Below are 13,674 nucleotides of genomic sequence, written 5' to 3'. Positions count from 1 at the left end.
CAAAACTTAGGCCAATGTTTATTATGTAATTCCAAAGATAAAGGAACAATAGATCATTTTATTTTAAGTGTAATAGATTACAATTTATTAGAGAACATATTTTTAAAAACTACAAGAAGAACTATGCCACAGTGACCTAAATCTAGTTTGTAACTTATTTATTTCGGGTTCCTCTGAACTAAAGTATCACTTTTTCTAGATGATCTTGAAATTCATTATGAGGACCAAATTATAACAAACCCAATTTTAACTCCTTTTAATTATGAAATGGCAGGAAAAATCTTTAACAAGTATTGTAAAATTCTTTTAACTAAAGCATGGGAAGAACGTAACAAAATCTATCTTCTTAAAAGAGAGAGGAGGAGGAGGGAGAGGGGAGGAGAACAGAAAAAAAAGAGGAAGGAAAAGGAAAGAAAAGGGGAAAAAACTATTATTATCATTTATTTATTTTTTTCTTTCTTTTCTCTTATATGTTTCTTTTCAGTTTATTCAGATAAAATGTAATGCATTCTCCGGGAGATGGAGTGCGCGCCGTAAGGTTTCGGCATTAATCACCTATTGTCATGAATTCCTGGCAATGACGTGAATGGTGTTGAGAGAGCAGTGGCGTGTAGTTCATTTCCTGGGATGCGTATTATAATTTCTTTTCGTTATTAGTTTAGTAAAAGATTCAAAATAATGATGAAGTACTGTATTTATTAGACGGTGTATTAGGTTAGTAAGAAATGTCTATTGCTAGACAAATGTACATATGTGTTTTTTTTTCTTTAAATCTTATATTGTGAAATATTGTTGCACATCTCTTTAACGATTGTGCCTCTGTTACAAAAGAGAAACAATAAAGTTATTATTATTATTATTAGAAATTATTTTTTGGGGTTTTTTATTTGTAAAATTTAACTTATTTTAAATCGGATGTTTTTAAATGGTTTTTAAGTATTTAAGATTTTGTTGTTTTTTCATAAAAATTAATTAAAACTTTATAATTTATAAATTGTGAACTTTTTTTTTATCTTAGTCATCAACTCAGCCACGGAAAAATAGAACAACACGAACGTCTGTTCCTGAAACCGGAAGTGATGAAGCTCAAAATCTGTTTGTTAAAGAGGTAGGAAAATCAATATTGAAATTAGAATTGTTGAAATTAAATTATTAAAAATGATGAAAAATGGATGAATCCTTTAATACAGAATACATGTAGCCTATAGAACCTGTAAATATTTTTCATTTGAGTCATATTTTATCTTGATGAGCATAATTTCAATCCAATTGGAAGCTTGTATACCATTAATTTCAGAAATTAATTCTTCAAAAATACAGATTACTTGTTATTATAATCATACAAGATGCATTTATTTAATTATTTTCATTTTTGTTCTATTTAAAACGATCACAAGCATTGCTTTATCAGAAATTTTTAACAACAATAAGTAGTTTTTACCCGAGAACAAATATAGTCTCTCACAAATGCCAAGTATGTGTAAGAGATTTAATATTTAATGAGAAGATGGATTGTGTATTTATACAAAATCTCTAGAATGTAAGTTGCCTTATATGCTAGCTACTGAGGAAGATGTTTACTAAAAATGTTGATTTATTCGTTAGTCTGGATGTCTTTACAAATTTGTGATAAATATAGCATATTGTTACTTGAATTATTTAGTCTCCTACACAAGGTAAGATGTTGTTTCACAGGAAGTTTAAATTATTTAAATGCAGTGAACACATACGTAGATACATTAAAGAAAAAAAACACACAAATATATTAATTAGAATCTAACAATATGATGCTGACTATAAGGTAATGGGCAGTGGTGATCATATGTTAATGACTAGATTATGCGATTGACCCATACTATAAGAGTGTTGCATTCAAAATAGCACTAAGGTGCAATATTGGTTGTATCAACATATATCAAAAATGCTGAGGTATATCTTTAGATAAGCTATAAAAAATTATGAAATTGCTCAAAAACATTAATGAAAGTATTTACAAACCAAAAATGAATATTTACAAAATTCCAAAATTTTGTAAAAATACATTTTTTTCCTATTCAGTAAAAATATGTGAATAAATATATGAATAAATAACCAAATTTGCTTTGATAATGTTTGTGTCACTTGGGGTAAAGTGTTTCCCATTTGTTGAACCCGGAAGAAAAATAAGCATCATTTTCGCTACAAAATTTCAAGTATTTTTTTTCCTCATAAATAGCAAGAATTCATCATGTCATTCAGATAATTCTATTTATAGGATCTGCATTGATGTCATTTATTGATGGAATAGTATTATCCAATCACAGGCACTCTCCTTTCCAAATGGTGTCAGGGGCACATATTGTACAACCATAGACTCTCTACTTCAAAATGATGTCATGGGGAGATATACAGTACAGTATATTGTTTTAATCACATTCTTTGTAATTTCCAATGTCTTGGGAGGTAAATATTATCCAATCACAATGCAGTTTTACATACAATGATGTCAATTTAGCCTTGTGTTATTGTGAAAGGTGGATGTTATCATGTTGTCTGGTATTAAGTACTTATCTGTTGGGATGGATCCCTATGGGAAGAAATATCTTAACTTGATATTTTCGTAATATCTTTGAATTTTACCCAGATGGTACAAGTTCAACTGCATTTTTCTTGCAGATACTGTTAGCTATATAAATGTAACTTATTATTATTATTATTATTATTATTATTATACATTAAAAAAAATAAAAAAATTTAAAAAAAAATAAATAAATAAATAAAATTTTATTTAGTTGATTAAACCATGAAGTGCACAATCTAAAATCCATTTAATGATTTATACATCATCAAAGCTCTTGTAAAAGATAAGTCATGCTGGAAATACCTTATCCAAAAGCTTACTATAGCAGCCCAGACGGAGGAGTCAGAAGACTTCTTGGCGTTGAGGCAGTAAAGTCAAGTCAGTCAATCCATGAAGTTACAATAAAGTAAAACTGGAAATTTATATACAGTACATATCATGCAATATAAATAACATTAAAAGTACAAAAGATAATTAAATATTGTACAGTGTAATATACTCAAACAATTGTCTCAACTTGCACTTTAATACTGTTTGGGAAGTACAGAAAATTCAGAATTGAAATATAAAACATTGAATTTCTCATTTAAAAAGATCAAATAAATGTTTACAGTAACTTCCAATGAAGACAAGTTTTAAGAAATCTTTTATTTAGGAAAATCATAAATTTATTGCCAGCAATATAAGATTAAGAGGCTATGCTGAAAAGATCAATATTATGTATGCCTCTTGAAAATGATGAGGAAAATAATTTGCTTTATTTTGACTAATTAATTGTGTAGATGATTTATATGTGTTAACAAATGCTACATGTTATTAATAAAGTCTACATGCTTAATTTCAGTGCATTAACGCATATACGTCAGACTGGAAAATGATTGATAATAAATATGCAGAGTATTCCGGTGAATATAGTGATCTAAAAAAATGGTAAGTTACTGTATGGTTAAGTATCAGTTTTTTCAAGTGTTTTGTATAACATTAATTTTAAGCTACTTTAGCTGTGATATTTTGTTCCAGACTTTCACATTCATTGTGTACTTGAAAAATGCAGAATATTTATGAAATTTATGTACATTGTAAAATGTCTGTTGTGTGTAAAATATGTGAGATTTGTGTTGTGCCTGAAATACTGGTAATGGTATGTGATGTGTAGGTGGAATTGTGATATTCTAAAATAGAATGTGTCTGCATGTTAAAATTGTGATTTTGAATTTATTACCTTTCCCAAGGAGGCTATGAAATTACCACTGTCTGTCTGTCTGTCTGTGTGTGTGTCTGTCTGTTAGCATGATTATGCAAACACTAAGAAATGTATCATCATAAAAATTAGTGGAATGGTACCAAATAATATAAGAAAGAGACCATAATTTTCGTAAGAAAAAGTTACGTTAAATTCTCCAACTCTATTCTAAAATATAAATTTGATATTTGATTTCCTTATGACAAAAACACCGGAAACTTAGCTATACATTACAATATGAATCCGATGAAGGAAGCTTGATGTAGCCGGAAAATATGTTGAATAAATGGACTGAAACAAGCAATAATATCACATGCAATTATGAAACAGTACTTGGCAATATGGATGTTAGACATTATATCAATCCAGTTTAGAGCTGTACCTCATCAGTCACTCACATGATCAATCCTATGGGAAAAATCCCAGTCAGTGCATGTTAATTATTGCAGTATTTTCAGTCTGCTTTTAAGAACATGGATAGACCAAGCCATTCCCATGGGAAATGCAAAGATAATGATTGACACAAGATTTGAACCATTAACCTTTGAACTCGTAATGCAATGCTGCTTGCTCTGTTTAACTTTTCCACTCGTAAAATAGATTATGACGTAGGCAGATTCAAGGGCCCAGTCAGACCCTCCCCATTTTTTTTGTAATTATATATGAAAAATAAAGGGGAAAAAAGAAAATCATATTCAAATTCATAGTCCTAGATTCCAATTTCTGGCTATCTAGAGTTACAGTACCGTAATCATAAACTTTGGTACCTCAGCCCCAATCATGGTGAACTAGACCCTCCATCTATCAAAATGCCTCTCTGGCCCCACCTCTATTTTGAATTCCTGGATCTGCCACTGTATAATGTGCATTATATGTAATATTATACTAATTTGTATAATAAATTGAGTGTTTAAGGTAAATAGTAATTGAGGCGCCCTTTAGTCTTTGCTTAATTTTACAGCAGGTCAAATGTAAAGAACGCAATGTGGTGATGTAAACAAGTCAGTAATTAGAATGATAAATGATTTATACTTAATTTTTAGAGAAAAATTTATATCATGAGATGTCATGGCTACAGTGAACAGAAAAAGTTTCTTGAAACAAAATAATTATTTTAAAAAAGCACCTCATATTTCAATCGTATTGTCAAGTCTGTTATTGGTTTTGAAAGAAATATAGACTTTATTAAATTTAAACACCTGAATTATGATTTAGTGCTCATAATCAATATTTTAATTATTTGAATTAATTATTTATTTCTGTGAAAAGGAATGAGCAGAAGGCATTGACTCATCCGGAACTAAAATTTGAAATTGATGAAACGGACGAAGATTCTAAGCTTGATGATCAGTTGATAAACAATGTACAGAAGCAGGGCTTCATGTACAAGACACCGTTTGGCAACAAGAATGATCAGTTACAATTCATGAGGGTAAGGCTACCATAGATGTTCCAATAAGCGTTTATTATTTGAGAACGTTGCTTATTGAGTGCAGCACTTTTCCACATTAATGTAGTGCTAAAATAAAAGCATTCTACATAGTCAATGCTGATTTGTTGCAACGTTAGTAATTTAATCTGTTAGAAGTCGGTATTCCAATGATACGAAACATCAAAGCAAGTACTCGTGATTAAGCACCATGACGTTTATTCCAAATAAACTATTCTCTAATAAATGCTGCTTATTTGAGTCAAGTCTATTTTATTTGATACTTGTAGCATGTAAAATAATTTAAAAATCGGAAAATCCGTACCTGGAAGTTGTTAATTCGAAAACTCACTGTTGTCAGAAAGAAATACTGTACAACTTCTGAGTCACTAGAAAGGTATGACTCCAATTAAGTAGTTTTGTTTATATCTATCAAAATATTATTATCATTATTATTTATTAAGATAATCTTGAATATTGCAGACATACAAACGCCGTTATTTCTACCTGAAACAACTTGCTGACAAATCATATTTGCTATCATACCACAAAGATGAAAAGAGCCGTACAGCCAAAGGGACCATTAGTCTTGCAGAATTAACATCAGTTCAAAAGGTAAATTCCAAATTTATGTTCTGTATGGGGTTTATAATACAGGAATAATAAAAAACACTCATCTATATATTACATACTGTTTGTTTAAAAAAAAAAACATGAAAGATATGGTAATTTACAATTTAATAATTGATGGAATATTCCCGAAATGTTAAATATTGATTTAATTAATAATGAATTTTACATATTAATATACAGTAAAAACATGAATATTTATATCCGATTTACAAGAGAGCTGAATTATTATACTTTATCAGGCTGTTTTAAATGAAATTATCCAAACTACACATTCAGATAAACAAACATACTAAAGCATAATTTTTGTGTGAAATAAAGTTTCATGTTTATTGATAATTTCTGTAAACCTATGATGAATGGAATATTCCAATGTGAAATATTGTTCAATTAAAAGTTTAAAATACATTTTCTTTTCTTTTAAATTCTGTTGTTTTGTTGACAGCCGCACGCACCATTTATGCTATTAGATATTTTGGGGCTTGCGATCTATAGGGTTACTTCTTTAAGAACGTTTTATATATTCCATTTTTAATCTTCCCACTTAATAGACATTTTAAGAAATTGTCCCTAGAGAGTAACAAGGACACAATATACTTTGAGGATATATATCAATTGTAATAGCACCCTCTATGGTTGTATGTAGCTGCAGGAATAATCGCCTTCACTGCCATTTCAACTTCTGTCCCTAGAGAAAGACAAGGACAGAAATATACTTAATACAGAATTGGCAAACCATTAGCTGCCTGCTGCAACTAAAATTATGGAATGTTTTTAGAGCATTCTAGTTCGAATATAACTTTAGCAATTCTAGAACAAATGCTGTGTTGAAATATTGCACTGAAATAGAAACGATTAAATATATATTTTCATATCAATGAAATAATTAAAAATAGTAATTTAAAGATAAACAATAAAAGAAAGAAAGAAAGAAAGAAAATGAGTGTTTAATCAATTTAGTTCCATTAGATAATGATAATAATTAATAATAATAATAATAAAAATGATAATAATAATAATAATAAATAAATATTTACATTGCACTGGTTTCTGTTAAAAGTCTGACCGTGAATTATTTAGTATAAATATTTTTTTAATACAATGTGTAAAGTAGCAAAATGTTTCTGTTGAAAGTAAATACCAGTAAACAAAAACAACAATTTTATTTTACAGTATCTATCTATTGCATCTTCTGCAATATTGTGTTGAATGATGCACTAATTTATGTATATATTGACTTTAGAAGTCTTGCAATAACTTATAATATTGTTTTACTTTTAGTTATTAATTAGTGTGATTTAAATTTATAAATTTAATTTACCATACTGACTTTTCAGGAAGGTTAATAAGAATACCAAATCAAGAATCTCTTGACAATAATAGTGGTGCTGCCTCAGTCATATACCCAAATAACTCAATAGTTAAACCCCAAGAGATTATGATTAATTTACTGTTGAGAACGTTTCTGGGAATAACATTTGTTAAAGATTGCTTCCAAGTAATGTGATAATGTAAATGGCATTTAAGTGTGAAAACGCTTGTGAAATTGTGAAAAAAATATGAAAGTTATGAAATAAGGAAGACACCTATGTAAGAACACTTCTGTGAAAATTTACCTTTATTCAGTTTGAATTATGCACATCGGTCAAAAATGTTGAGAATAGTCAACAATCATTGATTTCCCTAACTCTTACACAATATACATAATTACATGTTATAAATAAGGCTGGAAAGTGGATTGTAATAAAAAATAAAAATTTTTTTTTTTCTTTTTTTATATATATCAATATACCAAGATCATTCATTGTATGCAGAGTCATTAGCAGTATGGTACCAACAACTCAATATCCTGTTAGGAGGAAGAAATTATATAGCCGCAGAAATGGGCATTAGTCTTAGTATTTGTGGGAGGATGCACTCACCTCGAAAGAAAGCTTACATTACCCAGTATCCCCTGCTAAAAAGTTGTTGAGCAAAGATATTACACCACATAGCAACTTATTTTGGCAGCTAGCACCCTCTTCTCCCCCTTCCCACTATAATCATTGAGATCTTCAACTTAAACTTTTCATGTTTCAAAATCAAGGAACACTCTGTAAATTTTCATCCGTTATGCTGCTGTAAAATAGTGTTCTCCATGCTATATTTTACACTGGACTTTTATACTCTGTCTTTTTACTTGAGTACCATAGTGACTTTAACTGGTAATATGATTATTGTATTTATTTGAAATAAAGCAAACCAAAACAAGGAAGTTTGGAATGGAGTTGGTAATGTCCGATCGTTCGTCATACAACGTTGCTGCAGAGAGCGAGTTGGAGATGGATGACTGGTATGCTGCATTCAATAAAGTTATTGAGTTCCAGAATCAACTGAGCAACATGGATAAAGTTAGTATCGCGTCAATCGACGACAGGGAAATACCAGGTAAGCATTGAAGATTTAAATATGCTAAGCTTGTGTGGAGCATCTAGTGTGTATTTGTCTTGTGAAAGGGATTATTCGTGGCTCTTATGCCTGAAAAAAATTAAATGAAAGGAAATTTGAAAAATCACTGTTTGTTGAGCTTGTAGAGAGGAGGTACAAAACTGTTGAATCTGAAAAATCCCAAAATGTAATTAATACATTAAATTGATCATTTAATTAAACAAGTAATTTTTTAAGATTTATTATTCAATATGAAAGTCTGGAAGGTGATTATAATTCCTTTTGAGGGTCTTGTCAAAGAATATAGCAAATATTTTAATTAGTATATGAACATTTTTCTTAATAATATACTTAATAAGTTGGTTATTTTTAGATGTAACTGTTTATGAACTCAATAGTGACAGTAAATATTTAAATTAATATAGGACTTAAGAACACAGACCAGTGTTTCAGTTGTGTCAGTGAACTTTGTATTAAGTGAACTGAGTTTGGCTTTCATGGAATCATTTGTATCAAATCAAATGTACAGTTAATTGTTTATCCAATATATTTTTTGGAGGTTTCATTTAGTTTAATTGAGTTTAACAATTAATTTGTTGATTATTAATAATTATTACAATAGAGTTTAGTAATTGTAATTATTTATTCAATTTGGCCCACACATCAATTCTTAGACATTCTTTCATAGTGTGTTGCTTTCTTATTATTTCATAGCCTGTTTCTTTCGTTTCCAAAACCCAAACCCTTCCATTTTTCTTTCCTCTTTATTTCTATTTCCTTCTTATTTCATTTTATGTTCCCAAATCTTCCATTACTTTCCCTTACATATAGTTCCTTTTCTTTCCTTTCTTATTTTGTTCTTATAATTGCATTATCAATTCTTTCATTTTCCTTTCAAATGTTTCCTTGTCTTTCTTGCCATTTCCATTCAAATATTTCCTTATCTTTCTTTTCCTTTGCTTGCTCTTTCATGAGGTTTAGGGAGTCGATATGTTTTACAGTAATTGTGAGAAAAAAAATCTTGATGTCAGATGATTTGAACCCACGACCCCGGAAAAGTATCTATAGCACCTTAATCAACTTCACCACAATTTAATCAAATTTACAATATCTATCAATATCATCTACCTGTATTATTACATTTATATCTGCCCTTAAAACTCATCTCTTTAACAGCTTGCCATAACATACACTGTGCCTTTGATCATTCTTTTTGGAAATGGCACATTACAAGTTTTTATTATTCTTAATGATGGATTGTTAATGCACTACTTAGGTTTAGGTAAATCGAAATTCAGCATCCTTATATTACCATGTAATTTATATGCATGTTTCCTCCATATGTTATCATATCTTGTTGGATTAAGTGACATGGAACTTAATAAATATTCAAACTTTTTAATTTAATTAACTATTACTCTTGAAGGCGTATCACCCACCTGCTTCACCAGGGATGAAGTTATGTTAGGGAAAAGATGGGCGGGCCGCCCAGCCTTGAAGGTTTCCAAACAGTCTAAAAACTTCATGGCCCTATACCCACCATTATTAACCTACTTTTCCATCCTTAAAATCCACACTTACTATTTAGAGATTACAAATGTTATCACCCATTCACCTTTGAAATGTTTTTCCCCAACCCTTAGTTTTCTACAGCTAAAACCCTGCTTCAAAGATATATAATTTACATGGCCTCCTAGAAGTTTATTAAAAAATAAAGAACCAGAAATATTTGTTTTGTGTAATTCTTGATGAATGTTTATGTATCTTGCAGATGCTGGTGAAGATATGTATTCTGGATTAAGCGAAAGCAAACATCCTGAACTAACACGTTACGGACGAGAAAATGAGCGAACTAATGCGCAAAAGCGCAAAGAAAATCGACAAAACCTCTTCCTCACCTACACCAGAATGCATGTAAGTTTTTAATGGTTATAAACTTGGTTTTTTGCAATTAAATAGAAATTAGTATTACTTTAAAGCAAGTAAATGGTTTTTTCTTTTCTGTCACTATAGCAACGGTCAGACAAGAGTCCATCAGAGAAGTCTTACAAGCCTTATGAAGAAAAATTTGGTGTTCGATTCGTGGTTGAGCCCAAGGTTCTTCGATTCCGTCTCTCTGCATGTATTGGGGCCAACGGGGAAGTTGACGAATCTGGAGATGGAAAGAAAGCAATCAATGTAAATCCAATATTAATATAATCGTAAATAAAATATATAAAGTTGACTGAATAATAATTTTATGCTTTTTTTTTAATATGAAACAGAAAGTAATAGGGAAATTTTATCATTTCCCTGCATTGAGCTTTTATTTGTTAAAATATGTTTTAATATCTAAAGTCATGACACCATATGCTGTGTACCGTAAGAATAGACAGCTGTTGATTTACTGATGCCAAATGCATAAGACAAATTAATGTAATCTTTTCAGTAATGAATGAGGAAATTTTTTTTTACAAAACAAGGAAAAGACATTATTAGTTAACATATTGTGAGGTGATTTAAAACCTATCACAACCGTGATTAGTATTTCAACCAATCAGATCATTTTCTCTAAAGTCTTAGAATATATAATTAATGTATCTATCTGACTTGTTAATCACAGGGACATATAGACAGATTAACTTATATTCTGATTATGAGATTGATCTAGGTCTTGCTCATCAGTTCTCAGTCAACGAAACTATCCATTTCCATAATGGAAAAGTAACAATGAACTTTTATTATTATTGTTGTTGTATTGTATATTTATATAGTGCATACCTAAAACTCTATGCACTTAACATTTCCAGATTAATTATTTTAAGATTTTAACTTTTTTCTCACATTGTAGATTATTTTTATTGTAATAAATGTATGTGTGTGTGTGATTTTTGGCCACCAATCACTGTCAGTTTACAAACCTTTATATGAGTTAGGATTAATTAATTTACAATTGCCAGTTATACATATTTGTAATGACAGTGGAGATGGTGATGGTAATATTGACACCAGGGAGCTTTCGATTGCACAACGACGGTGAGACGTAGAACGTAATGACGTCACTAAAAGTCATCTGCGCATGCAAGAATGTTTTTTTGCATGTATTCTAGGACGCAATTTGGCCAAATTTATGTATGCAGAGAACCAGGCTGAGAACGTAGGGATGCCCAGTAGGACGGTCACACATGAGTGATTCTGTTCTAGCGTTGCATCGTCGAACAACTTGGAAGTCCCTATTGATGTTAGTGGTACAGATGATAGGACACTAATAATGCCATTGCATTATTTTTGTCATTTATGTTCCTATGTAAAAGAAGGGGTTTTTTTTCAAACAATCAAATTTTTTCTATACATTCTAATTAATTACCAGATGGAGCCGTTTTTTGTGACGCTAGCTCTGTACGATGCAAAACACAGCAAGAAATTGTCAGAAGACTTTCACGTGTATCTAAATGACGAAATTATCCGGCAACAGCTGAGACTAGATTCGGACATTCCAAATGGATCAAGTTCATCGTCGTCTTCATCGTCATGGACACCAGATCTTGGAAACCTTAACGAGAATTGGTTGAAGTACCCAACAAGGGTAAGGTTTGACATTAGTTTTCGGTTTATACTAATATATATTCTAATGCTTTGTTCATACTATTAGGTTTATGTGACAAATAAATGTCCCTTTTTCTTTTGCATCAAGCTGCTCTTCCTATGAAATACAGGTTTAATAGGACAATGTCCAAGGCTCTGTCCACTAAATTTTATGTCACCAAATATGGGTGTGTGTGGTGTGCTCATATATGGGCATGTTGATGTCGCATTACAAACAAATATGGGCGTATCACATTTATTTGTCACATAACTTTGATAGAGTGGACAGAGCTTTAAGGGACATTTTCAATTTGTTTATCATAAAAATGATAGAAAATCCATCTCTGTTGGGTTTTTGGCGACAAATGATACTTATTCAGATTCAGTTCGTGTTTTGATTAAAGCAAACTGCTTCTAATCTTGACTTATCATACTGGTTTTAATCAACCATGTGTTTCTCACATCTCTCTGTCTCTCTATAATGAGATTCAATTTATAGAGTGCTTGGCTCCTAGACAATAACAACATAATTTTACTTGTTAAATAATTTGGTACCGCTATAACGGATATTGTGTTGCATTTTTCAAATGGCCTACTTTAGATTGTAGGCATCAAACTTTGGCCTAGCTGCACCAGGGACCAACATATCAAAACCTGGCAAGATGCTCTGACCATGAAAAATTATTCCATTTTCTTGTGATCTACAATAACTTGACTTCATTTGTGCTATAAATGACAAAATTTTGTATAAATTGTGTATTTCAATTACTAAAAGGAAGCGGTGTTACAAAATCAAATCTTTGATTTTTTCCTTCTGAGTGACTTCATGGCCCTCCAATAGTGTTTTATGGTACAAAATTGGGCTGCGGCCCATAGTTTGCGAACCATTTTTTTAGAGCATAATTTCCATTCTGTGAGTTACTTTATAGGAATGGAATTTTTCAAGTCAGGGAGGACTTCAGTAGTTTAATACATGGGCGGCGGAACCGGGGGGGCCGTGGGGGCCCGGGCCCCCCCACTTTTTGACGAAAAATATATAATGTCTGGAGAACTTTGTATGATCGTAAATGCAAAAAAAAAAAAGGAGGGAAGAAGGAGAAGGATGGGAAAGAGAATGTTTATCCAGTACCCGACCGAGTTACATTTTCTCGCAATTCACATTGGCGGATCTGGAAGGAGGGGATCATGGGTCCTGACCCCTCCCTTGTGCAACAAAAAAAAAGGGGAAAAAGAAAAGGATTCTAGACCTACCTTGTCAGGACCCGTGAGCTGATTTTTTTTTTTTTGCTATTAGAAAATTAGAATTTTGAAGAACATAAAATTCATTAAAACACACTTCAAATGTCGGGAAAGCTCAATTCCCGCCATCTAGGAATTAAAACTTTCCCGGGGGAGAACCCCTGGACCACCCTTTCTTTTTGGGATTTATCGATTCATGGAAAAAAAATTACGCATGCAACTACTCATTTGTTTATGTATGTATACACACATAAAATATAAAATGAGAAAAATTTACCTGACCTTTTTAAAGAGGGGAAAACCTTGATTTTGAAGAACTTTAAAAGTCATTAAAAGACATTTTAGAAGTCAGGTAAGCTCATCTCCTGCCATCTAGAAATCGAAATTTTTCCGGGGAACCCGGACCCTTTATCTTTGGAGTTCATTGATTAATTGAATCATTTTCAAGGGGTGGGGGAGAACCTTGAATTTTGAAGAATTTGAAGGTCATTAAAAGACACCACAAAAGTCGGGGAAAGCTCATTTCCCGCCTTCTAGGAATCAAAATTTTCCTGGGGAAGAACCCCCGGACCCCCTTTCTTT

General features: G+C 31.2%; 1 protein-coding gene across 35 annotated transcripts in view; it reads left to right on the top strand.

Annotated features, from left to right (window-relative positions):
* The window catches only part of LOC117104293 (dedicator of cytokinesis protein 9-like), an 81,466-nt gene that overhangs the window by 22,201 nt on the left and 45,591 nt on the right, over positions 1-13,674 (top strand). For all 35 annotated transcript variants that reach the window (XM_033245043.1, XM_033245046.1, XM_033245048.1 and 32 more), the window contains exons 3-10: positions 1,019-1,108; positions 3,405-3,490; positions 5,073-5,235; positions 5,716-5,847; positions 8,100-8,289; positions 10,061-10,203; positions 10,303-10,467; positions 11,639-11,854. In XM_033245043.1, the coding sequence (XP_033100934.1) occupies positions 1,019-1,108; positions 3,405-3,490; positions 5,073-5,235; positions 5,716-5,847; positions 8,100-8,289; positions 10,061-10,203; positions 10,303-10,467; positions 11,639-11,854 (1,185 nt within the window). The remainder of the gene's footprint in view (positions 1-1,018; positions 1,109-3,404; positions 3,491-5,072; positions 5,236-5,715; positions 5,848-8,099; positions 8,290-10,060; positions 10,204-10,302; positions 10,468-11,638; positions 11,855-13,674) is intronic.

This window comes from Anneissia japonica, unplaced genomic scaffold (assembly GCF_011630105.1).
Source record: "Anneissia japonica isolate Jap-2015-1 unplaced genomic scaffold, ASM1163010v1 scaffold16607_len328336_cov185, whole genome shotgun sequence".
In the NCBI taxonomy this organism is placed as follows: Eukaryota; Metazoa; Echinodermata; class Crinoidea; order Comatulida; family Comatulidae; genus Anneissia; species Anneissia japonica.
This window is presented reverse-complemented; position numbering and strand designations above follow the sequence as displayed.